This window comes from Heterodontus francisci, chromosome 8 (genome assembly GCF_036365525.1).
Source record: "Heterodontus francisci isolate sHetFra1 chromosome 8, sHetFra1.hap1, whole genome shotgun sequence".
Taxonomy (NCBI): Eukaryota; Metazoa; Chordata; class Chondrichthyes; order Heterodontiformes; family Heterodontidae; genus Heterodontus; species Heterodontus francisci.
The window spans coordinates 71270086-71295886 of NC_090378.1; the positions used below are offsets into that span (position 1 = coordinate 71270086).

Sequence of the window (25801 nt, forward strand, 5' to 3'; positions counted from 1 at the left end):
GCCACCAGAGTCTACTTGTACACCTGCTACCAGCAGATAAATAAAAGCAAAATACTGCAGATGCTGGAAATGTGAAATAAAAACAAGAAATGCTGGAAATACTCAGCAGGTCTGGCAGCATCTGTGGAGAGACAAGCAGAGTTAACGTTTCGGGTCAGTGACCCTTCTTCGGAACTGCTACCAGCAGATGCCTGGGATGGGTTTGTCCTCTTGCTGTTGTAGAGTTCATATTGCCCAGCCATCATTGTGTATTGAGGAATTTGAGTGTAACACAAATATGGGTGAAATTAATCAGCAAAAGGTTACTGCCTTCCTACTGCAATGCACTGGTAGACACTGCTCAGTATTCACAAGTGATACTATCAGCTGCCTGATTCTCTTCTCCCTGTGTTAACTGTACCATTAGCCACTTTATACTGCACCTAGTGCCATGCCAACGCTGCCAGTTGTCAACATGTTAGTCTAGCACACTAGTAGCAATACTAAACTAAACTTGCCAGATTCATCAATGCCAGCAATTTGAAAAGATCCTGGCCATTGGTCTCAGCAAACCCTGCAAGCTTACCTTGGCAGTGCCACTGGCTACCCAAGACCTGCATATTGTGAACGCGCATTACAAGGGCAATAAGGCAATGCCAAAGCAATGCAATACTGGCAAATCACATGCAGCTTCCACAGTGCAGACTGCGACACCAACCACTCCCTGGTGTGCAGCAATGTTAGACTCAAACCAAAGAAGCTACATCACTCCAAACAGAAGGGCCGCCCGTGCATCAACACTAACAGAATTTCTTATCCACAGCTGTTACACAAGTTTCTAAATTCACTCGAAAAAGCCCTTCGAAACATTCCTGCAGGGAATGCATAGACGAAGTGGGCCCGCATCAGAGACGCCATCTATGACTCAGCAACCAACACCTTTGGCAAACGTGAGAAGCAGAAAGCAGACTGGTTTCAATCTCACTTTGAAGAGCTGGAATCTGTCATAGCCACTAAGCGCATTGCACTGTTGAACTACAAGAAAGCCCCCAGCAAGTTAACACCTGCAGCACTTAAAGCAGCCAGAAGCACTGCACAAAGAACAGCCAAGCGCTGTGCAAATGACTAGTGGCAACACCTATGCAGTCGTCTTCAGCTGGCCTCTGACACCGGAAACATCAGAAGACTGTATGATGGCATTAAGAGAGCTTTTGGGCCAACCATCAAGAAGATCACCCCCCTCAAGTCTAAATCTGGGGACACGATCACTGACCAACGCTAGCAAATGGACCGCTGGGTGGAGCACTACCGAGAACTGTAATCTCGGGAAAATGTTGTCACTGATACCACCCTCAATGCAGCCCAGTTTCTGCCAGTCATGGATGAGCTGGACGAACAGCCAACAAAATCGGAACTCAATGATGCCATTGATTCTCTAGCCAGTGGAAAAGCCCCTGGAAAGGATGGCATTACCCCTGAAATAATCAAGAGTGCCAAGCCTGCTATACTCTCAGCACTCCATGAACTGCTTTGCCTTTGCTGGGATGAGGGGGCAGTACCACAGGACATGCTCGATGCCAATATCATTACCCTCTATAAGAACAAGGGTGACCGCAGTGACTGCGACAACTACCATGGAAACTCCCTGCTCAGCATAGCAGGGAAAGTCTTCGCTCGAGGTCGTTTTTTTAAACAGACTCCAGAAGCTGGCTGAGTGTGTCTACCCTGAGGCACAGTGCAGCTTTTGAGCAGAAGATCCACCACTGATATGCTGTTCTCCCTTCGCCAGCTACAGGAGAAATGTCACGAACAGATGCCCCTCTACGTTGCTTTCATAGATCTCACCAAAGCCTTTGACCTCATCAGCAGATGTCGTCTCTTCAGACTACTAGAAAAGATCAGATGCCCACCAAAGCTACTAAGTATCATCACCTCGTTCCATGACAGTATGAAAGGCACAATTCAGCATAGCGATGCCTCATCAGACAACTTTCCTATCCTGAGTGGTGTGAAACAGGGCTGTGTTCTCGCACCTACACTGTTTGGGATCTTCCTCTCACTGCTGCTCTGACATGCGTTCAAGTCTTCAGAAGAAGGAATTTTTCTCCACACAAGATCAGATGGCAGGTTGTTCAACCTTGCCTGTCTTAAGAGCGAAGACCAAAGTATGGAAAGTCCTCATCAGGGAACTCCTCTTTGCTGACGATGCTCATTAACATCCCACACTGAAGAGTGTCTGCAGAGTCTCAGACAGGATTGCAGCTGCCTGCAACGGATTTGGCCTAACCATCAGCCTCACGAAAACGAACATCATGGGACAGGATGTCAGAAATGCTCCATCCATCAATACCTGCGACCACGCTTTGGAAGTGGTTCAAAAGTTCACCTACTTAGGCTCAACTATCACCAGTAACCTGTCTCTAGACGCAGAAATCAACAAGCGCATGGGAAAGGCTGCTATGTCCAGACTGCCCAAGAGGGTGTGGGAAAATGGCGCACTGACACGGAACACAAAAGTCCGAGTATTTTAAGCCTGTATCCTCAATACCTTGCTCTACGGCAGCGAGGCCTGGACAACGCATGTCAGCCAAGAGCGAAGTCGCAACTCATTCCATCTTTGCTGCCTCCGGAGAATCCTTGGCATAAGGTGGCAGGACCGTATCTCCAACGCAGAAGTCCGTGAGGCAGCCAACATCCCCAGCATATACACCCTACTGAACCAGCGGCACTTGAGATGGCTTGGCCACATGAGCCGCATGGAAGATGGCAGGATCCCCAAAGACGCATTGTACAGCGAGCTCGTCACTGGTATCAGACCCACTGGCCGCCCATGTCTCCACTTTAAAGGCGTCTGCAAAGGCGACATGAATTCCTGTGACATTGACCACAAGTCGTGGGAGTCATTTGTCAGTCATCGCCAGAGCTGGTGGACAGCCATAAAGGCGGTGCTAAAGAGTGACGAGTCGAAGCAGTTGGCAGGAAAAAAGACAGAAGTGCAAAGAGAAAGCCAACTGTGTAACAGCCCCGACAACCAATTTTATCTGCAGCGCCGTCACTCTAGAATTGGCCTTTATAGCCACTCCAGGCGCTGCTTCACAAACCATTAACCACCTCTAGGCACTTACCCATTGTCTCTCGAGACAAGGAGGCCAAAGAAGAAGATTGCAAACAGTTAACGGTCTTCATTAATTTTGACTTCTGAAATGTATTTCAAACAAATATAAATATTTGCCATAATCTTTCAATCTTCCCCAGATACGTGAGAGATGCCAGAGTATTGGCGAGTGGCAGATGTGACACCCTTATTCAAGAAAGTGTTTAAGGACAGTCCTAGCAACTACATGCCAGTTAATTTAGCATCAATGGTGGGTAAGGTTTTAGAAACAATAATCAGGGAGAAAAATCAACACACATTTGGTGAAGTTTAAGTTAATTAAGGCTAGCCAGCAGGGATTTGTAAAAGGCAGGTCATGTTTGACTAACCTGTTGAATTTTTTTGATGAAGTTACAAAGACTGATGAAAGGAATGTGGTGGATGTTGTCGATATGGATTTTAAGAAAGCGTTTGATAAAGTACCACAGAAAAGGCTGGTTAACAAAATTCAGGCTCATGGAATAGGAGGGCCAGTGTCCAATTGGATAAAAAGAAATTGGCTCAAGGACAGAAAACAGCACATGGTAAATGGTTGTTTTTCAGATGAGAGGATAGTAGTCAGTGGTGTCCCCTAAGGGTCAGTGCTAGGACCACTGCTTTTTTTTTTTACTATATATAAAAATGACCTGGATCTTGGAATAGAGCTGAATTTCAAAATTTGCCAATGATACCAAACTTGGAGGAGTGGCAAACAGTGAGGATGATATGAACCACCTGCAACAGCACAAAGATAGGCTAGCAGAATGGGCAGACAAGTGGCAGATGGAATTTAATACAGAGAAGTGTGAGGTAATGCATTTTGGCAGAAGGGATAGGGTGAGACAATATAGACTTAATGGCAGAGTTCCAAAGAGTGTGTAGGAACAGAGGGACCTGGGGGTACATGTGCATTGATCTTTGAAGATGGCAGGACATATTGTGTGAGTGGTTAGCAAAGCATATGGGACCTTGGGCTTCATAAATAAAGGCATAGAGTACAAAAGCAGGGAAGTTAAGCTGAACCTTTATAAAGCACTGGTTAGGCCCCAACGGAGGAGATTTACCAGAACGGTTCCAGGGATGGTAAATTTTAGTTTCAAGGTTAGGATGGAAAAGCTGGGTTTGTTATCCCTAGAGCAAAAAAAATTGAGGGGAAATTTGACAGAGGTGTACAAGATTATGACAGGCAAGGTAGATAAGGACAAACTGATGGTACAAGGACTAGTGGACACAGATTTAAGGTTTTGGGCAAGAGATACTGGGGCGTGTGAGAAATAACTTTTTTTTTTTAAACACAGCAAGTGGTAATGAGCCTGGAACTCGCTGTCCACAAGAGTGGTGGAAGCAGAGACAATGATTTCAAAAGGAAATTGGATGGGCACAATTGGCCTGTTTCTGTGCTGTATAACTCTATGACATGAGGAAATAAACTTGCAGGGCTACGGGGATTGAGCAAGGGAATAGGACTAACTGGATTGCTCTGCGGAGAGCCAGCATGGACTCGATGGGCTAAATGGCCTCCTTCTCTGCTGTAAATGACTATGGCCAGAATTTTATGCCACCCCAACGAGCAGGATGGTGGCTGGGGGTGTGGGGGAGGTGGTGTATAATGGAGCGGGAGGCTCCGGGAGGCCTTCCCAATCCGCTCCCACCTCTGCCCCACTTTACGCAGGGGGGGCAGCAAAAAACGGGCCACCCACCCCAGACCAATCAAGACCCTTAAGTTGCCAATTAACGACTACTTAAGGGCCATTCCCGCTTCCATGCGGATTTTACTCATGGCAAACAGACTTCCTATAGCCGGGAAAGGCCACCAGGTAAAAGCTGGCCATCTCCAAGCGCCCCGCGGGAGGGCCCTGGGGCCCCACCAATTACCCTGGCGTGGCAACCAAAACTCTCCTGAAATATGGGGCGGCACAGGGGCGCAGTGGTTAGCACCGCAGCCTCACAGCTCCAGCGACCCAGGTTCAGTTCTGGGTACTGCCTGTGTGGAGTTTGCAAGTTCTCCGTGTGACTGCGTGGGTTGCCGCCAGGTGCTCCGGTTTCCTCCCGCAGCCAAAGACTTGCAGGTTGATAGGTAAATTGGCCATTCTAAATTGGCCCTAGCGTAGGTAGGTGGTAGGAGAATGGTGGGGATGTGGTAGGGAATATGGGATTAATGTAGAAATAGTATAGATGGGTGATTGTTGGTTGGCGCAGACTCAGTGGGCCGAACGGCCTGTTTCAGTGCTGTATCTCTAAATATAAATATAAATATAATCCCAGCTCCATGTCTTCATCTGCTGCCAGCTGGGCTGCAGTCCCAGAAGTGGCCACCACTCCCGGGACTAAGAGCTGCCGGCCCCCAGCTCAATGAGGCAGGACTTTCTCCCTCAAGCAGGTGGATGTCTCACCTCGGAACAATTAAAGCCTGGAGACCTCCAAAATGTGGGACGGATCCCCAGGCTCAGTGGAAATGGGTTCGCCACCAACTTTTATGCGGTAGCCAGCTCCCATCCGCCCAACGTAAAATCCAGCCCTATGACTCTATTACTTTTGCTCTTAAATTATATATTATGCTATTAGTTACATAATCTACATTACTTCAAAAGTACTTCATTGCCTGTAAAATACCTTCAGAACATCCTGAGGTCATGAAAGGCACTATAAATGCAATTCTTTATTTTTCTATTTTTTTTTTAAGATATAGAAAACATGCCATTTATTGGGCTGCATAACTCAGTGTGTTGCCCTTAAATCCAACCCAAAATGGTAGATTAAAGGTGCTTTTCATTCAGTGCTCTAAGGTTCTACAAGAGAGTTTCATATGGAAGATAGAAATTGTTGGGCAGACTGAAAGAAGAATTTATATTTATGTAGCAGTTCATGTGGGAGGAGTCTCATGTGGAGCATTAAGTCAGAAATAGACCAGTTGGGTTAAATGGTCTGTTTCTGTGCCATACATTCTACATAATTCTACGTATATAAAAACATTCAAAACTGTAGTTACTTAAACGAAGCAGTTCCTGAGAGATTGGAGTTAAGGTATAATGTGGGAGCAGTGTAGTGGGAGGTTCATTCTGCATATAACCTGGATGTTGGAAAAACATGACACCAACACCCAGTTCTTAAAATGAAAAATTGCTCTATCCCCCAGAACACCTTAATCAGCACCAAAAGTAAATGTTTCTTATCCGAGTTAGGAAGACTTAATGCCCAAGTGTGAATGTTAGATGAGGACAGGTACAGCGTGGCTTGACACTGTCCCTAAAAGAACAGCATGCTGCCACTCACAGCTCTGCTCATATGGAAAATGGCCACTTGAACGAGGTACTGAAGGAATGCCAATATCCAATGACCCGAACATGTCTGTGACTTCATAATACCAGCCCGAGAGGTCAAATACATCAACAATTTCTTCAACTATAAAAGCAAAATGGCAGTATTGCAAGAATGTTACAGAAATTGTTTTTGAAACAAAGTGTTAATTCTATACATAGTCGCAAATAAGGGCACCAAACTTCAGTAATCACAAGTCTGTATATCTTAAACACAATTCATTTATTCATTTTTTTTTTAAAAGCTAGCTTTACCTCCATTTGGTCTCCAGAAGAAAATTACTTGCGTGGGTGGGTGGATGTGTGTGTGTAACTTTATCATTCTACATTCCGTATTGCCCTTTTTTTTTGAGATTGTAAAACCAATACAGGCACCAAACTGCAAAGTTCATGTATGTAAGGCGATATGTACAGAATGCAGGATTCCCCATTCCAACCCTCAGATTTCCTGCACACACTGCTGCAACAAACAGCAACTGGTGTATTAGTTTGACTTAAAAACACTCTGAACCTCATGCGTGATGTTGCCAGACCTGCTGAGTGTTTCCAGCATTTTCTGTTTTTAACCTAAACCTATGTTTTCATGACTAATTTTGTCCCTTTCTGTCATAAAGGCAATGATTCATGCAAAGTACAGATGCACAGGGGCAAAAGTCCTTCAGCTTTGTCCTCATGATTGTTACTTGCTTGTGAAGCTAGAAAATGGTCACAAAGTTATTGAATCATGGAGAACATCACAACTAAGTTCGATCCTGTCCTTATCTGATGTTCACATGCATGTATTTTCCACAATGGCAAGAGCAGGAACTCTGGCTGATTCCTACCTTGCTGTGCAAGCCCCCCACCAATCCCCACTGAGTCCAGGAAAACAGAGCAAAATTTTAAATCCACTAGGTCCCACAGCTGAAACAGCAGTGAAAGCTTAAGGGGCATTTGTTTTCCTGACAGCACTTGGACGCTATTTATTCATAGCATCCGGTCCTATCTGACTTTTTTAATGCACGTTCATGCTGTGTGGCAAATGCAGGTTACCTTGCAGACAAGGTAGTGTGTTACCAATTAGATAAACAGTATTATTTATCTAGAAGGTCTCCAGTTCAATGCTCAGGTCTGCGCCAAATTAGCTCATCTTAATTAGGTCAACAGTAACAGCACTATAATTAATGTTGGTTTCTCTAGGCTGGGATGGAGAAATAGATAAACCTGATCGCTGTCCAATAACCTCTGCTGTAAAGTGCATACATGGATTTAGCTCTGGTGCACCCTACAGTAAAACAGCCTGCTGACGCGTACAGTCTAAGTTTGCAATAAAGAGTGGCCATGTGGGTAAAGTACTAGCAGATGACAGGAACCTATGGGATCACAACTCAAATAGTCAGTACCTTTGAGAGGGGAGGAGGTTTCCTAAAACACCGCCTCATGGACTTTTCAATGTTAGTCCAAAGAATTGAAGCTTTGCGCTCAATTACAGCTCCAACTACTGAAGGCTATGGCAACCAGCTACCTGGGGTTGTGAGAAGTAGCTCCCACTGAGAGCTATAGGAATTAGAAGGTTTCAGGGCCTATTCTCAGGGGGAAAAAATTAATCTGCTTTACCTAAACCCTCATTCTGAATGCAAAAACCACTGCTGGGAGTAGGGGCCAAATTAAATGCACTAACAAATGCTATGATGCATGCGTGTCAATTGCACTGATTGCCCTGCATTCCAAAGCTTGTGGTCCCCATCCCCCAGCTCCCAACATTCCCCATTGTTCTCCACTCAAGCTTGCAGTGATAGGTTTTTCTTCCCTTCTCGTCAGCAGAGATTTCAGAAGCTCACACAGAACTGCAGAAAGCTCCTGAGCCAAATATAAAGAAAACCTTCCACAAAAAAATGCTTTATTCATCTCAGATGGTGCATCCATTAAATAATTATTGTAAGCGTACATCATGCTAAGTAAAAATGCCAAGATGGAACCTTGCACACACTCCTGAGTCGAACCTATAATATCACCTTACAGCCAAAACAATACCCTGCACTAGAATCAACAGCTCTGCATAAACTAGAATCCTGCAACTGTTTTCTCAAGTGACCCTTCAACTCAACTTTGACCCCTACAATATTAACACTTCAACAATCATAATCTGAAATCGCTGTCATTACAAAACCGTTCACAGATTTCAGACTTCCTCCCAACTTCTCCAATTTACAATTTTTTGCAGTCATATTGAAAATAATCAAAGTACCTTTTACTGATTGGCAGAAGGTTAAAGAACACAAGTCTTTTGAAATCACAGAATTTCACTTGCATCTAGTCACAGAATCAGCATGATCTGAAGCCTCGTGTAACTTTCAATTTATATTGTCTAATTGTTGAGAAGTAAATATAGTCAATCTTTGTAATCTTGAAAGGGTCAAAATCCAAACAGCATGCTAGATACTTATAATATAGCTTATCTTTTATTTTAAACTCCAGGCATTACTGTTACAACTCACTGAAGGCCTTTTACTTCCCAATACTTCACAGGATTGTTCAATCTTAATTTTTTAAAAAGTGAGTTTGCCAAGTATCATTAAACTTATTTGTACAATGAGTTGGAAACCTGTACATCTCAGTCCTTTCAATCACTCTTTCACCAATTTACTGAAATATCAATCCTGAATGTTATAAAGGAAGATGTTGTCTGTGTCTCCCATGTTTTATCCCTTCAAAATGGTTGCCAAGAAGCAGCCTGGAGGCAGATATTTAAGTAGAACTCCATGCAGTTAAGTTTTAGTGATATTCACTAGTGACATTAGAGAGGGTACAGGGGAGATTTACGAGGATGTTGCCAGGACTGGAAAATTGCAGCTATGAGAGAAGATTGGATAGGCTGGGGTTGTTCTCCTTGGAACAGAGAAGGCTGAGGGGAGATCTGATTGAAATGTACAAAATTTTGAGGGGCCTGGATAGAGTGGATATGAAGGGTCTATTCACCTTAGCAGAGAGATCAGTGATGAGGGGACATAGATTTAAAGTGATTGGTAGAAATATTTTGAGGGGCGATGAGGAAAAACATTTTCACCCAGAGGGTGGTGGGGTTCTGGAACTCACTGCCTGAAAGGGTAGTTGAGGCAGAGACCCTCAACTCATTCAAAAGGAGCCTGGATATGCACCTCAAGTGCCGTAATCTGCAGGGCTACGGACCAAGTGATGGAAGGTGGGATTAGAATGCGTGGATCGTTTTTCGGCCAGCACAAACACGACGGACCAAGTGGCCTCTTTCTGTGCCTTAAACTTTCTATTATTCCCATTCATGGCACTTAGTTCATGATCTCACTGGAAAAGAGATTTTTATATTATACATAAAATGGCAACTCTCAAGCCATTTCTGAAAGCAGTTTGCAAACAACACAGTAGTAACAATGGAAAACAACAAACAGTAAAGGGGGTGGGGGGGCGGGGCAGGGACTGTATTTTTGCAAGCTTCTACTTCCAACATGCGGTCTCGCTAGCAGCAACTGCGGTAGCAAATAGAGGACTACACCATTGGTTTTCTAACCCATTGTAATTCTAGTCCATCATGAAGCTCTGCAACAGGTCACACTGTAACATTAAGGAATTACGAAGGAATTGAGCAGAAAGAATGCATTCTTTCTTTAACTAGCATTTTAACATTTTACTCTCGAAAAACAGGTCTTACAAGCAGTTACTGCACGATCAAGGAACAACTCACTGTATGCAGGAAAGTGAAAAGTGGCAAATATTTCACACTTGGACCAAGTTGGTACCAAAATGATCAGGGCCAGCTCAGAAATTCCTCTGAGCAGAAAGAAGTGCGGTGAGCTGCAATCCTACACTTGCTTGAAATATTATATTAGGTTAGCTCAGTACAGATGCATTTTTCAGCAATCTTTTAAACTCTTTACATAGAAACTATCTAATTGAAATGCGTATTCTTGAAAAAAAATGTACTTTAAAAGATAAAATGTTTTTTTTTAAAGAGAAGTTACTTTCTCCCAACTGGGCATCCCTGCAAAAAGCAGGGAGAAAAAAGTGGAGAGAGAGAAGTAACTATTCAGTTCCCAGGTCTGCCTGTGCTCCTCTGAAATGAGTAATAGGTATATTGGATAGCCACCTTCTATTTTGATCCCCAATTCACTTCACCGGGGCTCTGCTTAGTAGTTTCTTTCAACTCAGCAATGCGGATAAGAGATGCATCACAAACCACTCCACACATGTAGCAATTTTCAGATTAATCCCCAGTAACCCTTACCAATAATAAAGCCCAAGTTCATCCAGCACTTAAAAAACTAGCCCAATGGATGGCAAGGCTCCGTCAACAGCTCTCATATCTCTGAACACAAGTAAAAGCTTGTTGCTTGACAGAAAACTCCACCCTCACCTCCAGACTTCAGTTGCTCTGACTTTTTTTTTTGCTTCTCTCTATTTTAACAGATACTATCATCAATGCTACGGCTTTTACACAGACGGCCCAAAACACAGATCTACATACTCTTCCTTGCCCCATGTTGAAATTAAAACTCAATGAATTTCCCCCTAATCTAACTCATTCCTTCCAATGGCCTCAAAATGAGGAACGATTATCTTCCTAAATTTTCCTGCCTTCCTACAATCGCCTGGCTCATCATGTAGCATCTAATTTTCAATTTACTTCACCTTCCCTCCGACTCTTTTCAAATTTGGAGGAATTCTATATCCAATAATGCGAGAAACATAGGTGAAGGGCTGAGATTCAATGTTAAAAACCACTACAGAGAGATTAAGACAAGGGTAATCAATACAGTTATAAACCCTTCGGCACTTTAACTCTCCATTATTGACATAAAGCAAATCCAATTTACCAATTCAATTGTTTTCATCGATAAGACTAGGTGAAGGATCAAACCTCACAGTGCTGAAAAGAGGAAGAGGAGAAAAATCAGGAAACAGAATTGGTATCATAATTAAATGAAATTTGAAAAGTGGGTATACAAAATACCGCAACACCCTTGTAGGACTGCCAACGATTTTTCTTTAGTTGAAAAGAATCACAGAATCGTTACAGTGCAGAAGGAGGCCATTCAGCCCATCGAGTCCACACTGGCTCTCCGAAAGAGCAATTCCCTCAGTTCCATTCCCCTGCCTTCTTCCCATTCTCCCTTTTCATATAACTGTCTAATTCCCTTTTGAATGCTTCAACTGAATCTGCCTCTACCACATTCTCAGGCAGCACATTCCAGACCTTAACCACTCGCTGCGTGAAAAAGTTATTCCTCATGTCACTTTTGCTTCTCTTACGAAATATTTTCATGAGTGGGAACAGTTTCTCTGTATCTGCTCTGTCCAGACCCCTCATGATTTTGAATACCTCCATCAAATCACCTCTCGGCCTTCTCTTCTCCAAGGAAAACAGTTCTAACTTCTCCAATCTATCTTCGTAACTGAAATAAGCTAAGTAAATAGTAGATTGTGTATTTGCAGCCAGTGCTGCAAATTTGCACATGTGCTTGATTTTAATAAATAAAATCTCCACTGCCACTCTGGAATGGCATGAGCTCATGTTAACTGGTTAAAATTTTTGTCCAAACATCAGAATGGAAAGCCACCTCATGAAAACTTCCACATCCTTCCTCACAAATCATTCTGCTGTATCAGTGCTGTCTAACCCAAATATTGACACTATAATTCGTAAAGCCACATCTTTCCCCAAAGGCTTTAGGGATTAACATGGCTGATCCACATCACCTGTTACTTTATCACAAATAGAGATTTTTTTTGCACTGCTGTTTTGTCCTCCCATTATTTTCATTCCCCTAGTTACTCTAATTCATGCAATGTCATCCTTCACAACTTAATAATAGAGCCAAGTCCAGGAGCAGCTCTACAGAACATGCAACTAGACATGCTTCAGTACTGAAGGAAGAGGACTACTATCCACTCCCACAGATAGCTCAGGGTAAGGATAAAAAACTGTCTCTGCTAGAATTAGCATCTGCATCTTTGAGCTAGTGAGTGAAGGAAAGATATTAGCCAGGGTTCCCAAGAAAAGCAATACCCAGTGATTCCTCCTGGAAAGTATACCATGCAGATATCAATGACAAGACTGGGCTCAGATCAATAGCCTGCCAAAATTCACTCTCTCAATCTTGTAAACGAAGAATACCTTTTGCACAAGGTACTAAAGGTTAGCTAGATCCCATGGAACTGTACCCAGCAACAAATATCACCTCAGGAAGAAGAGGGACAAAACATTAAATGGTAAAAGGCTGCCATCTGTAACCAAGGTCTACCGCTAGATCATTTTGTTAGGTGTAAAAGTGTATTAGGCATAAGTGTGAAGCAATGGCTGGCAATCAATACGCTGGTATCCTATATTTATTTCACTTAGACTGCCTCCTTAACCAGCCCTGGACAGCCACTGTCCACCTAAAACTCAATAATTTTATAATGGTTATAATCAGTGGAGAAAAGCCTCACTTCCTCCAATGCCATTGGGCAGGCAATCTTAACTGTCCACACCCCACCACTGGATTCCTGCATTAATCTATGGTGATTCCATAGTCTCCAACACTGAATTTAAAATTCTCGTCCTCAAGTTCCTCTAGAGTCTCAGTCCACATCCACCAGCCTTGCATCCCTTCTGCACCTTTCGGATTTCTGACTCTAATCTTTTAATCATCGCTCCTTCCCTTAGCTCCAACACTGTGGACAGTTTATAGCCACCTTGCCCTACTCTCCAAGAACTCCCTCAAAACCCCTCCATTTATTTCTCCTCCTTAAAAAGCTTCTTCTCCAGCAAGCTTTCAGTCACATCACCCAAGCTCCTCTTCCCCAAACCTAGCTATCCATTCCCTCACCTAGCTTTCATTGGTACTTTTCTTACATTAAAGACGCTTATATAAATGCCAGTTGTTGTGGTTAATTCACTACATGAAGGATCATGGGTGTCAATTATCAATCTCAGCCACGCCACACTGTGTGGGGCCAAGCAGAGCCCCTGAGTTTCCACACACGGAAAAAAACAAAAATTAGAGAACAGTTCTCTTGATCATTTCTGCTCACTTTCTAGCAGCTTGTTTCAGCAGGCTTGATAAGTGGCATAGCAGCCAGCATCTTAAAAAGGTGCAGTTTGACTGGGACTGAGTGGCAGTGATATAGACATTCACTACTCCTCCAGAACTTAGTTTTGAATTAAGTTCAGACTAAGAAAGTCCTCTCTCTCGACAATAAAGGTCCTACATTAAAATTAATTTGGAGAATCCCAAGCCAATTGATAGTTGGTACAGACTGATAGCCAAAAAAGTGCCCCAAACGTTGTAATAAATTGATGATATGATTCAGTAATGACAAAGATGATTGGCAATGGAAATATAAAAAATGATACCATTACAGCAAAGGAAAATCTTCTGATGTTTAAGTTAAAATAAGCTACCTTGTCAAGTATAGCTTAGTTGAATTTGAAACTCTCTTTACAGTATACTCCTCTTAATTCAACATGGCTGTTTAATTCAAAATTATTTGAAGTGTAATTTTAGTACAAAGAAAAAGACGGAATTATCGACACTAGACTCCATACCTGGCTCGAACAGTGTGCTGCAACTCCAACCTTAGAAAAGCACACAGTCTACTACATTACATTTTTTAAAATTTCCCACACTAGTTATCTTGCTCCTTTTCAGGAGTGAGACTGCCAATTAGTCCAAATTAGAGCCAGTTCATAACACTAAGATCTTGACGACATCATCCAAACTAATTTCATTTAGGACCCTCACAAAAAGTTAGATGATATTAATCCCATCATAGACAGGACTGGTTCTGAACATTAGAAGGCATTTGCTTGGCTTTGCTTCTGTCCACTGCTACACCTAAACTAGTCTGAAAATGGTTGATGGGATAGCACAAGAGCAATTTACTCTGCATCCAACATGTGCTATGCCTGCCACAAAGGTGCCTGTGGGATAACAGAGTAATTTTTACTCTATATCTGACCTGTGCTATACCTAGCTTAAGAGCACTTAACCATGAAACTTAGTCCCCAAAAAAGGAATTATGATCCTTTCCCTAGTACTTGCATCTCTCACCATGATCGGCAGATCACTAGGCATATGCAATACGCTGCAGGAAGGAATAAATCATCACTTTTACCACCATGCTCTTCTTGGGCTATAGCAGTAATTCACCATCTCAAATCGCAGCAAAAATGACAATCTACCCTAGGACAGCATTTATTAACTTTCTAACAACTACAATCCCACAAGTCAGTTCCTGGAGGGGCACTCAAATATTGTAACATACCACACTGTGGAGTGATGGGACACAGGGCTGCACCGTGTTTCTCAGTGAGCTCCTTCAATTATACCACTGCAAGTTGTCTGCAAGTGCAGGCCAGGTACTTTCACACAACTCCCTTGAACCCACAAAATTCTGACACTGAAGAGAGAGAGTGCCACCCATTGAGCCACAACTGACACCAGAAAGAAATAGAAGGATATGCCAATAGGGTTAAATGAAGAAAGGTGGTAGGAGGTTCGTGTGGAGCTTAAACGTCAGCATGGATCAATAGCGCCGAATGGTGCATTTCTGTGCTGTAAATTCTATTTCATTCCTTGTAATTTTAATTGGACCCTTTTATTTGCTATATGCAAGGTAGGATAACTCTCCCTCCTAATAACATTAAGAGAAATGCAGACTGGTTTCAATCTCATAATGAAGAGCTGGAACCTGTCATAGCCGCTAAACGCATTGCACTGTTGAACTACAAGAAAGCCCCCAGCGATTTAACATCCGCAGCACTTAAAGCAGCCAGAAGTACTGCACAAAGAACAGCTAGGCGTTGCGCAAACGACTACTGGCAACACCTATGCAGTCATATTCAGCTGGCCTCAGACACCGGAAACATCAGAGGAATGTATGATGGCATGAAGAGAGCTCTTGGGCCAACCATCAAGAAGATCGCCCCCCTCAAATCTAAATCGGGGGACATAATCACTGACCAACGCAAACAAATGGACCGCTGGGTTGAGCACTACCTAGAACTGTACTCCAGGGAGAATGCTGTCACTGAGACTGCCCTCAATGCAGCTCAGCCTCTACCAATCATGGATGAGCTGGACATACAGCCAACCAAATCGGAACTCAGTGATGCCATTGATTCTCTAGCCAGCGGAAAAGCCCCTGGGAAGGACAGCATTACCCCTGAAATAATCAAGAGTACCAAGCCTGCTATACTCTCAGCACTACATGAACTGCTATGCCTGTGCTGGGACGAGGGAGCAGTACCCCAGGACATGCGCAATGCCAATATCATCACCCTCTATAAAAACAAAGGTGACCGCGGTGACTGTAACAACTACCGTGGAATCTCCCTGCTCAGCATAGTGGGGAAGGTCTTTGCTCGAGTCGCTCTGAACAGGCTCCAGAAGCTGGCCGAGCGCGTCTACCCTGAGGCACAGTGTGGCTTTCATGCAGAGAGATCGACCATTGACATGCTGTTCTCCCTTCGTCAGATACAGGAGAAATGCCGTGAACAACAGATGCCCCTCTACATTGCTTTCATTGATCTCACCAAAGCCTTTGACCTCGTCAGCAGACGTGGTCTCTTCAGACTACTAGAAAAGATCGGATGTCCACCAAAGCTACTAAGTATCATCACCTCATTCCATGACAATATGAAAGGCACAATTCAACATGGTGGCTCCTCATCAGAGCCCTTTCCTATCCTGAGTGGTGTGAAACAGGGCTGTGTTCTCGCACCCACACTTTTTGGGATTTTCTTCTCCCTGCTGCTTTCACATGCGTTCAAATCTTCTGAAGAAGGAATTTTCCTCCACACAAGATCAGGGGGCAAGTTGTTTAACCTTGCCCGTCTATGAGCGAAGTCCAAAGTACGGAAAGTCCTCATCAGAGAACTCCTCTTTGCTGACGATGCTGCTTTAACATCTCACACTGAAGAGTGCCTGCAGAGTCTCATCGACAGGTTTGCGGCTGCCTGCAATGAATTTGGCCTAACCATCAGCCTCAAGAAAACGAACATCATGGGGCAGGACGTCAGAAATGCTCCATCCATCAATATTGGCGACCACGCTCTGGAAGTGGTTCAAGAGTTCACCTACCTAGGCTCAACTATCACCAGTAACCTGTCTCTAGATGCAGAAATCAACAAGCGCATGGGTAAGGCTTCCACTGCTATGTCCAGACTGGCCAAGAAAGTGTGGGAAAATGGCGCACTGACACGGAACACAAAAGTCCGAGTGTATCAGGCCTGTGTCCTCAGTACCTTGCTCTATGGCAGCGAGGCCTGGACAACGCATGCCAGCCAAGAGCGACGTCTCAATTCATTCCATCTTCGCTGCCTTCGGAGAATACTTGGCATCAGGTGGCAGGACCGTATCTCCAACACAGAAGTCCTTGAAGCGGCCAACACCCCCAGCTTATACACACTACTGAGTCAGCGGCGCTTGAGATGGCTTGGCCATGTGAGCCGCATGGAAGATGGCAGGATCCCCAAAGAAACATTGTACAGCGAGCTCGCCACTGGTATCAGACCCACCGGCCGTCCATGTCTCCGCTATAAAGACGTCTGCAAACGCGACATGAAATCGTGTGACATTGATCACAAGTCGTGGGAGTCAGTTGCCAGCATTCGCCAGAGCTGGCGGGCAGCCATAAAGACAGGGCTAAATTGTGGCAAGTCGAAGAAACTTAGTAGTTGGCAGGAAAAAAGACAGAGGCGCAAGGGGAGAGCCAACTGTGCAACAGCCCCGACAAACAAATTTCTCTGCAGCACCTGTGGAAGAGCCTGTCACTCCAGAATTGGCCTTTATAGCCACTCCAGGCGCTGCTTCACAAACCACTGACCACCTCCAGGCGCGTATCCATTGTCTCTCGAGATAAGGAGGCCCAAAAGAAAGAATGCAAGGTAGGATAACTCTCCCTCCTAATAACATTCTCTTGCCTCCTTTTACCAGAGAGTAAGAAAAACAAAGTAAACAGCAATGAATCCCAGATCCATCAACATGGAAACCTAGAGGCACATGGAGCAGCTAGTCTCAGGATAGCCACAAGGTAAAGGCGAGATGGGCTGCATTGTAAGCACCACTGCTCAAAATGCTCTTTCTTGATGCAACCCAAGTTTAGACGATCAAAATTCTGTACTTGCACTGTTGAATGTTTTTGTACAGTTCAAATACAAGATTTCACCATTACGTTTTACCGAAATCCTAGTGACAACTCTGTCATATTCCAAACACAATGAACAATCTGAGATTTCCTTGGGGACAAAACAAGGACCTCAGGATTTAAATTAGACCACCTCAAACCCTGCTGTTTTAAACAAGCATCGAATGGTAGGTAAACGTCTTTTAATTTACAAATAATTTTACTGCCATTCTGCTGTAAATTTCCAAAACAAAAATTTACATCATTCGATGCAGCACTGCTTTCAGAATTGTGCCTGTTAATGATAATCCTAATTATCAGCTCATCCACCTTGCCCAGCATATACATTTTTTAATATCTGCCTCAGACAGCTGTGCTCTCCGTGTTTGAAGTGAAATGTCAGCCCTTGCTAATATGACATTGCTTACATCATTAGTGATTTCTGAGTGCTTTGAAGTTGCAGTTCAAAGCCCGATTAAAAATTCTGATTTATTCTCTCAAGCTCCAGGATTCTAACCACAGTTCCTCCAGGACTTGCTGAACGCATTCTGTTTTATACATTTCACAGAACAATGTCATGGTAAAATAAGATGAAAAACTGCAGTCTTCGTCAACGGTGACATTCTTCAAAATAACCTCTTGGAATGATATTATGGTTGGAACCCAACCAACAGGCAATCATGTACAACAGAAAAGATTTCCCTCTGCTACCTCCCACACAGCACTCACTGAAGTGTGCATCATTTCAAAGGTAGCACACACTTATTAAATGGAACAAAACAAAGGTTCACTTTCCTAATTAAAATATTAATTTTAAAAACTGACAATGGATAGGCAGATACCAAAAAAAATTTCTCTGTTGAATTATCATTTTTTAAAAATCTGACAAGCACCATTAATGTATTTCCCCAATGTGTCCAATCCTCTTTTGAAGGACTTCCTCATCCTGGGATGTTGCCCACAGTGCCAGCCACTCTGCAAGTATCTTACACAAGTGACTATATTCAGTGTACAAATCTAGACAATGATTGTCAGTAGGCTATTCATCCATAGGAACATCACAGCTGAGCTGGATTCATTGCACACCAGACAGGCACACTTGCCATTAAGAGTCACAGTGTAGTGATAATAGTGATTTGGAATAAAATTGTGAGCAATTTTCCATTATTTTGTTGCTCCCCTTCTATTGCCCTGCCTAATTCAGCACAGACCAGGGACTGAAACTGTTACATTCTTGATCCATTTAGTACAACACCACAGTACTAATGAGCCATTTTGGGCAACCTGGCTATCAGAAGCATTGACTCTTCAATGAAAGACTTGGAGATTTGGATTTCTCACCCCAACTTTGTTCTGTCTCCTTCATGTAACACAACCATAGGAGCAAAAAAACAAGCAAACAGATAATCTGTTGCTGGACCAATGGCTAGCATCACTTGGCCGCCAAGATGTATAAGAAAGTGATCAAACGAAACAACCATTAGTTTATCAACATCCTCTGTTTTCCCTTCATTATATAACAAAGTAGATAATTAAATCTATGTCCTTCCACTCCAATGATCTGGTCAATCCCAACAGTCCCTGGGCCTTATTCTTACTGGAGAAAGGAGTTCTTCCAACATTTACTTATCCTCTCCTGAAGGCACTAATTCACGCTGATGGACATTGTGATAGGATTCTCAGACATTTGTACAACATTTTATAATTTCACAATCTTCATGCATGAATCTATACAATTTATTTTGTCAAGCTTTGACTGTGGAACATAACACAGCTAACCCGGATTCTCACCCAGCATCCTCACATTCATTCATGGGATGTGGGCATCGCAAGCTAGGCCAGCATTTATTGCCCATCCCTAACTGCCCTTGAGAAGGTGGTGGTGAGCTTCCTTCTTGAACCGCTGCAGTCCAAGTAGGGTAGGTACACCCACAGTGCTGTAAGGAAGGGAGTTCCAGGATTTTGACCCAGCGACAGTGTAGGAACGATATAGTTCCAAGTCAGGATGGTGTGTGGCTTGGAGGGAAACTTGCAGGTGGTGATCTTCCCATGCATTTGCTGCCCTTGTCCTTCTAGATGGTAGAGGTCGTGGGTTTGGTAGGTGCTGTCTAAGGAGCCTTGGTGCGTTACTGCAGTGCATCTTCTAGGTGGTACACACTGCTGCCACTGCGCGTCGGTGGTGCAGGGACTGAAAGTTTGTAGATGGGGTGCCAATCAAGCGGGTTGCTTTGTCCTGGATGGTATCAACTTTCTTAAGTGTTGTTGGAGCTGCACCCATCCAGCCAAGTGGAGAGTATTACATCACACTCCTGACTTGTGCCTCGAAGATGGTGGACAGGCTTTGGGGAGTCAGGATTGTTGGCGTCGCTGGCTAGGTCAGCATTTATTGCCCATCCCTAAGCTGCCGTTGAGAAGGTGGTGGTGAGCTGTGACTGTGGAACATAACACAGCTAAGCCTGATCCTTACCCAGCATCCTCACTTCACAGCAAGGGATGTTGGATATTGGTCAGTGGATAGAACACTGGCTGATAGTTCCCACCCTAGATCAAACATGTTAATGACGATTTTTCACCCCAACTCTTGCACCAGCTGAGATTAGCTAACTCAGGACAGAATGAGACGAAAAGTGAACCTGAGATCTTGCAATCTGCATGGTTTAGTTACACTAACTTTACCAACTGAGTTAGTGGAGGAGCATGCAATTTTTCCTCATGTACCATTATGGCATCAATTACAAAGAAACTGTAGTTTATTCTGCTGTGCATTACAGAACAATAACATACCCTGTGAACAAACAAAGCAATTGGGGCAGCTCCCCTTCAAACTTTGACGCACACATGGTCCAAATGCCAAGTATCATACTGTGCGGTTTGGCAAAATTGAAATAATTTTATAGATATTTAATATCAAAATACATGTAGGAGAAGCTAAAGGTGTATGCTCTGTCAAAAGAATTAGAGAAAGCTATTGGCCGGAATTTTATGCACCCCCCCCCCACAATGTGCGGGAAGGTGGCGGGGGGGGGGGGGGGGGGGCGTAAAATGGAGTGGGAGGCTCGGGGGGCCCTTCCTGACCCACTCCCGCCTCCGCCGCCACTTTTACATATGGCAGCAGCAGCAAAAAACGGCCCACCCACCCCTGGCCAATCAAGGCCCTAAAGTAGCCACTTAAGGGCCTCCACCCACCGCCACAGGGATTTTACCCTTGGCAAGCAGGCAGCCCAGGCCCGAGAGAAGCCACCTGACAAAAACAGGTGGCTCTCTGACAGCCTGGGGGTGGGGGCCCTCATGATCAGGCACCCTGTGCCCGACAGGGGGCCGCTCCCGCTGCCCCAATCACCCCCAACACACCCCAGAATCGACCACCCTTGCCTCGCCAGGGCCCAACTAAACACCCTGGGCAAGGCACCAAAAACTTATCCGGGCTCTCTGACATCATCTTCCCGATGGCTAGGTTACAGTCCCAGCAGTGGCCACTGCTCCCGGGACTTCCTACCTCAAGCGGGCAGACGTCCCGCCTCAGACCAATTAAAGGCCGGGGAACGGCAAAATGCAGATCGGATCCCCAGGTAAGGCAGAGGCGGGTTTGCCACCAACTTTTCAGTTGGCGGACAGCTCCCATCCACCGAGGGAAAAATCCCGGCCATTAACTTTTTAAAAAACAATTATGTAGACATATTGTTCCATCAATGTCATAAATTTGACACTATACTTTAAAATATATATACCATACCATTGAAGCAGAATGTTATTTATGGCTATAAAGACAATCTGATGAGGAATTTAACAATGGACTGTATCCAGATTGTAAACTTACCTCTCAACAGAATCAATTGCTGCCCCAGTGGCCTTTGTGAATAAATGCATCACCTGGTGTGATGCTAAGTCATAGAGAGCAAAAAGGTCCCAGTTTCAATTCTTGGTTTGTGCTGTTTAACTGATCTCAATCAGGACAACAGAAAGCTCTCAGCAACCCGAGTTTATGGAGTGGAAAAATCATCCACTGTCCCTGATGCTGACTGCTATCCATGAAACTCTGCTGCTAAGTGCACGAGTGGACATCAGATGAAGACTGGGTCAAGGCATGGCTGCAATGCCGTACCACAGTCAAACAGCTTGGCAACACTCTCTGCCAGGGCTCAGATATGAAAACTGTCACTCGGGCAAGGTACCAGAAGGTTCCCAGTACTAGTGAAACCATACTGCAGCAGAAATCAACATCTTCAGAAGAACAGTTGAAAACAAAAAAAAAAAATTCTCAGTAGTTCCAGAAGCTTTCAAATCCTCATAGGTTCTTTCCTATCTTGTGATAACTCATACAACCCATTATTTATATAATTAAGTACAACAGTAGTCAGAATAAATAAATTACATTTTGTGACCTCCATAAACATCTGAAGGAACTAAGATGGTTTTAGGGCTTATATTATTACAAATTGTCAAAAGAAAAATACTATCCTTAGATAGTTGGTTAAATAAATTTGAAAGCAGCTGTGTTTGTAGCCTTTTGCATTCGGCAATTTATAAACTAAACAAGGAAGCACACAAAAGGAAGGGGAGATACTCCGTGGATCATTCAAGTCAGGAATACTAGCCCTGAGCTACAAGCTTCCCTCAATGCCTGCCCCATTCCAAACAGGTGGGAATGAAGTGTAAGAGAAGGTGCTTATCCTTATTGTGGTACAATTCGACCAGGAAAGCTAGTCAAAAAGCTATTGGTACATACAGGGCATCACAACCAAGGCTATCCCTATCTAACATCCACACACTTTTCAGCAGTGGTTACTGCAGAGCAGTTAGAAGCTAGAACCCTGCTGATTTTCCTCCCTAGCACTGAGCAACCCACTGTGTTAACCCCACCCACAAACACCCACCACCCCAACTTTGGTCAGTTGACTGCATACAGACCAGGAATCAAATCCGGAACTTCCTGGTCTCTGTTTAATACTACATCACACTACACTGACCACCTAATTAACTTGGATAGCTCAAGCTCGTCTTTCTTATTATACAAATCATTTTTTAAAAATCAACATTTACTGGAGTCTAACACATAAACATTAAAGTCAATGAAGAGAGGGACTGTAGGGGTTATTAAGCCGCCCACCCATCGAGACAAAACCATCCCACATCTTAAAATGAGAATAGAAAATGCCGGAAAAACTCAGCAGGTCTGGCAGCATCTGTGTAGAGAGAAACAGAGTGAACGTTTCAGGTCTGTGACCCTTCCTCAGAACAGAGCTGAAACATTAACTCTGCTTCTCTCTACACAGATGCTGTCAGACCTGCTGAGTTTTTCCAGCACTTTCTGTTCTCATTTCAGAAATCCAGCATCCGCAGTATTTTGCTCCCACATCTTAAAGTGATGCATAGACCGAGCCTTTTAACACCTCCTTGACTGCCAGGCCCATTTGCTTTCACCTTTTGTCAGCCCCACACAGACCCAAGATATCATCCATCCTCATGTCTGTCACTGATATCTGTGGGCAGGGAACAGAAGCAAAAACGATAAACTTTAACTTTGAGATTGTCTCTTGGAATGAACATAAAAAAGCCGTGAAGCATACTTTTAAAAACAAACATAATTAAACACACAATTAGTAGGTTTTAACACAAAAATATCAAGATTTTTTTTCCTGAGTTACAAAGTTAACGCCATAGTGACATATCAGAAGATGTAAGCTGAGGACATGTGAAAAGGATAAGAACTGAACTACTGAAACATTCTAAACACGTCTGAATACAAACATCATTTGAATCACATCACCCATGTGAAGCCTGTACTGCTTGGGATAATGGAATAGAGAAGTCACAAGTCAGAGGCATCCATGGATTACCAACAATCCTCAAATCCTTTAATCCTCAATCTGGGAGCATCATGTAAAACTAAAAAAATTTAAAGTGTAAAGTCTGTACTGAATACAGGTTATGGTCAAGGAGAAAGACTTAATGAAGACTTAGCACCTCAATACCAAGAGTGAACTCGATACAAGTTCTCAAGCAAATATCCTATCTTCTTCTTCTTTGGCCTCCTTGTCTCGAGAGACAATGGGTAAGCGCCTGGAGGGGGTCAGTGGTTTGTGGAGCAGCGCCTGGAGTGGCTATAAAGGCCAATTCTAGAGTGACAGACTCTTCCACAGGCGCTGCAGATAAAATTGGTTGTCGGGGTTGTTACATAGTTGGCTCTCTCCTTGCGCTTCTGTCTTTTTTCCTGCCAACTGCTAAGTCTCTTCGACTCGCCAAATATCCTATATAAACATGAATAACTAATAGCGAGAGAATTTCATGAATAAATGAAGAGGAAGGGAACAATGGCTGGAAATGGGATTGCGCATTGGAACAAGACAAAAGAGATGTGATACAGGGATGTGAATGATGCATGTACACCTTGTATTGAATGGGAAAAGATGCTGAATGCATCTGAAGGGAACACTGGGAAATAGGATGGTCAATCGTGGTTAGCAAACAGAATGGGAATTGTTTGGAATAGGTGCAGACTTATCCAAATTAATTTTATTAATCAATATGACAGCAGGCGCCACCATCCAGCCCTCCTAAACAATTACTAGCAAATCAGTTCATACATTAACTAAGCGAGGCAAACACATTCTCACTAGGGATCTTCATTATAAGGCTGCACAGTTTCTCAGTACACTGATGCACCCAAGTATAAAAATGAATAAACTGGGACATTATAGGAACAGGTTCACCTAACTGAAAGGTCTATTTATTTGGAGGAGGATGCCTCACTCAGGTGTATTTTTTGCAGAGGGTCGCAGGGTACTAGGACCATCCACTGGAGAAAAGGCACGTTCTTACCTGCATGTTGAAGACTCCAAGCTCGCTGGTAGCCAGGACTCGCATCTGATTCGCAAGAACTTGTGCCTCGTCCAGAATGGCAAAGTCTCCCGATTCGGACGGAGCAGCGGATCCGAATGAGGGGAGCAGGAGGAGCGGGACCAAGAGCGGGAGCAGCGCGGTGAGGAGAGCGGTGAGGAGAGCGCTCACTGGGCAGGACGGATAGGCACTCCGGGGCCGCTGAGATACTGCCATCGCCGGGACCCATGCGGAATGTCCAGCTCCCATTTCAACACATCCGCGGCTCCCTCTCGCCATGACGAAGAAAAAACAATCTGGATGTGCAAAAAAAAAACTTTCCTCAAACTCTGACGCAAACTCCCCCCTTTCAAATATTTTACTCGCACCCCCCAAAACAAATGCACGAATCTTTCCAAATGCAAATATTTCTCTTTCTTCCCCCCGCCTCCAAACAGAAACAAAATATACAAAAAGAACTTTATTCCAATGAGATTCCCTAAAGCAGCTTCCCCTCCAAATGCGAATCCCGAGACTCGCTGCTAACTCTACGGGAAAAAAAGGTTTGAATTCCAGCCACAAAAGATCAGTGCAAAACCCGGGCTGGATCTCCTGCTAAAATGCAAGCAATATAACCATGGCAACCCCACCTACGCAATGCAATCATCAACGCAAAAGATACTTTTAGGTCTATTTGATCATCTTCCCCACTCCCCACTGTTACCTTTATAAAAGCTCAAATCTAAATGCTACTCCCATTTCTGGGGAGGATCTCCTGCCAGTTCTCAAACACACTAACACAAGATACAATCTGTCTGATCTCATTTCTTAACTCTCTATGTACAACACATCTTACCTTATCTTTTATTTTATCAACGCCATCACCTTTAGTAATCCTCTGAACTTTCATTACTCCTAAACTCCAATTACCCCAGCCTCGATGTTCCTCATCCTCTCACTATTCTCATTGTATTGATGTCGAACCTGATCTCATTGTCACCCATTCTAATACATTCTCTCCCAGCACCTCCAAGTTGTGCAATTCCTTAAGTCTTCTTTTCTTCCTGAAAGCTACAGGTTTTTAAAGCCCGAGCTGGCAACACTTGACTCTATTTCATTTATTTCGTCCTCTTTATTACTTCTTCTATCCTTGTTGATGTCCTCCCGCACCTAAGTTTCTCAGTAGTAAAAACATTTTTGCCAATCCAAGACATTCAAAAATTAAATCCACTCCGCTTTTTAAGGAACGTTGTATTTACAAATCGGAGAAGGGATACATCGATCGGCAATTGAAATCTATTGCAAGTTTAAGAAATTGCTAAACGATTTAACAAAGTATGAAATAGAGGAATAAGTGAGTGGACCTTTTTAATATTGTGAAATGCAGATTTGAGAGAAGTCTTTAAATTGTTTAACTTATTTGTTTGGAAGAATA

The 25801-nt window shown here is 43.7% G+C and overlaps 1 protein-coding gene across 3 annotated transcripts in view; it reads right to left on the bottom strand.

The window, feature by feature from the left end:
- cachd1 (cache domain containing 1) overlaps positions 1-25560 on the bottom strand; it is a 190041-nt gene extending 164481 nt beyond the window's left edge. Inside the window, exons 1-2 of one of the 3 annotated variants that reach the window (XM_068037313.1) lie at positions 25223-25560; positions 24370-24683 (exon numbers count right to left, since the gene is read on the bottom strand). In XM_068037313.1, coding sequence (XP_067893414.1) covers positions 24370-24666 — 297 coding nt within the window. In that variant the 5' untranslated portion in view covers positions 24667-24683; positions 25223-25560. Of the gene's footprint in view, positions 1-24369; positions 24903-25222 lie in introns of those variants that run through there. The other 2 variants (XM_068037314.1, XM_068037312.1) reach the window with 2 other exon arrangements.
- Between the last annotated feature and the right edge of the window lie 241 nt (positions 25561-25801).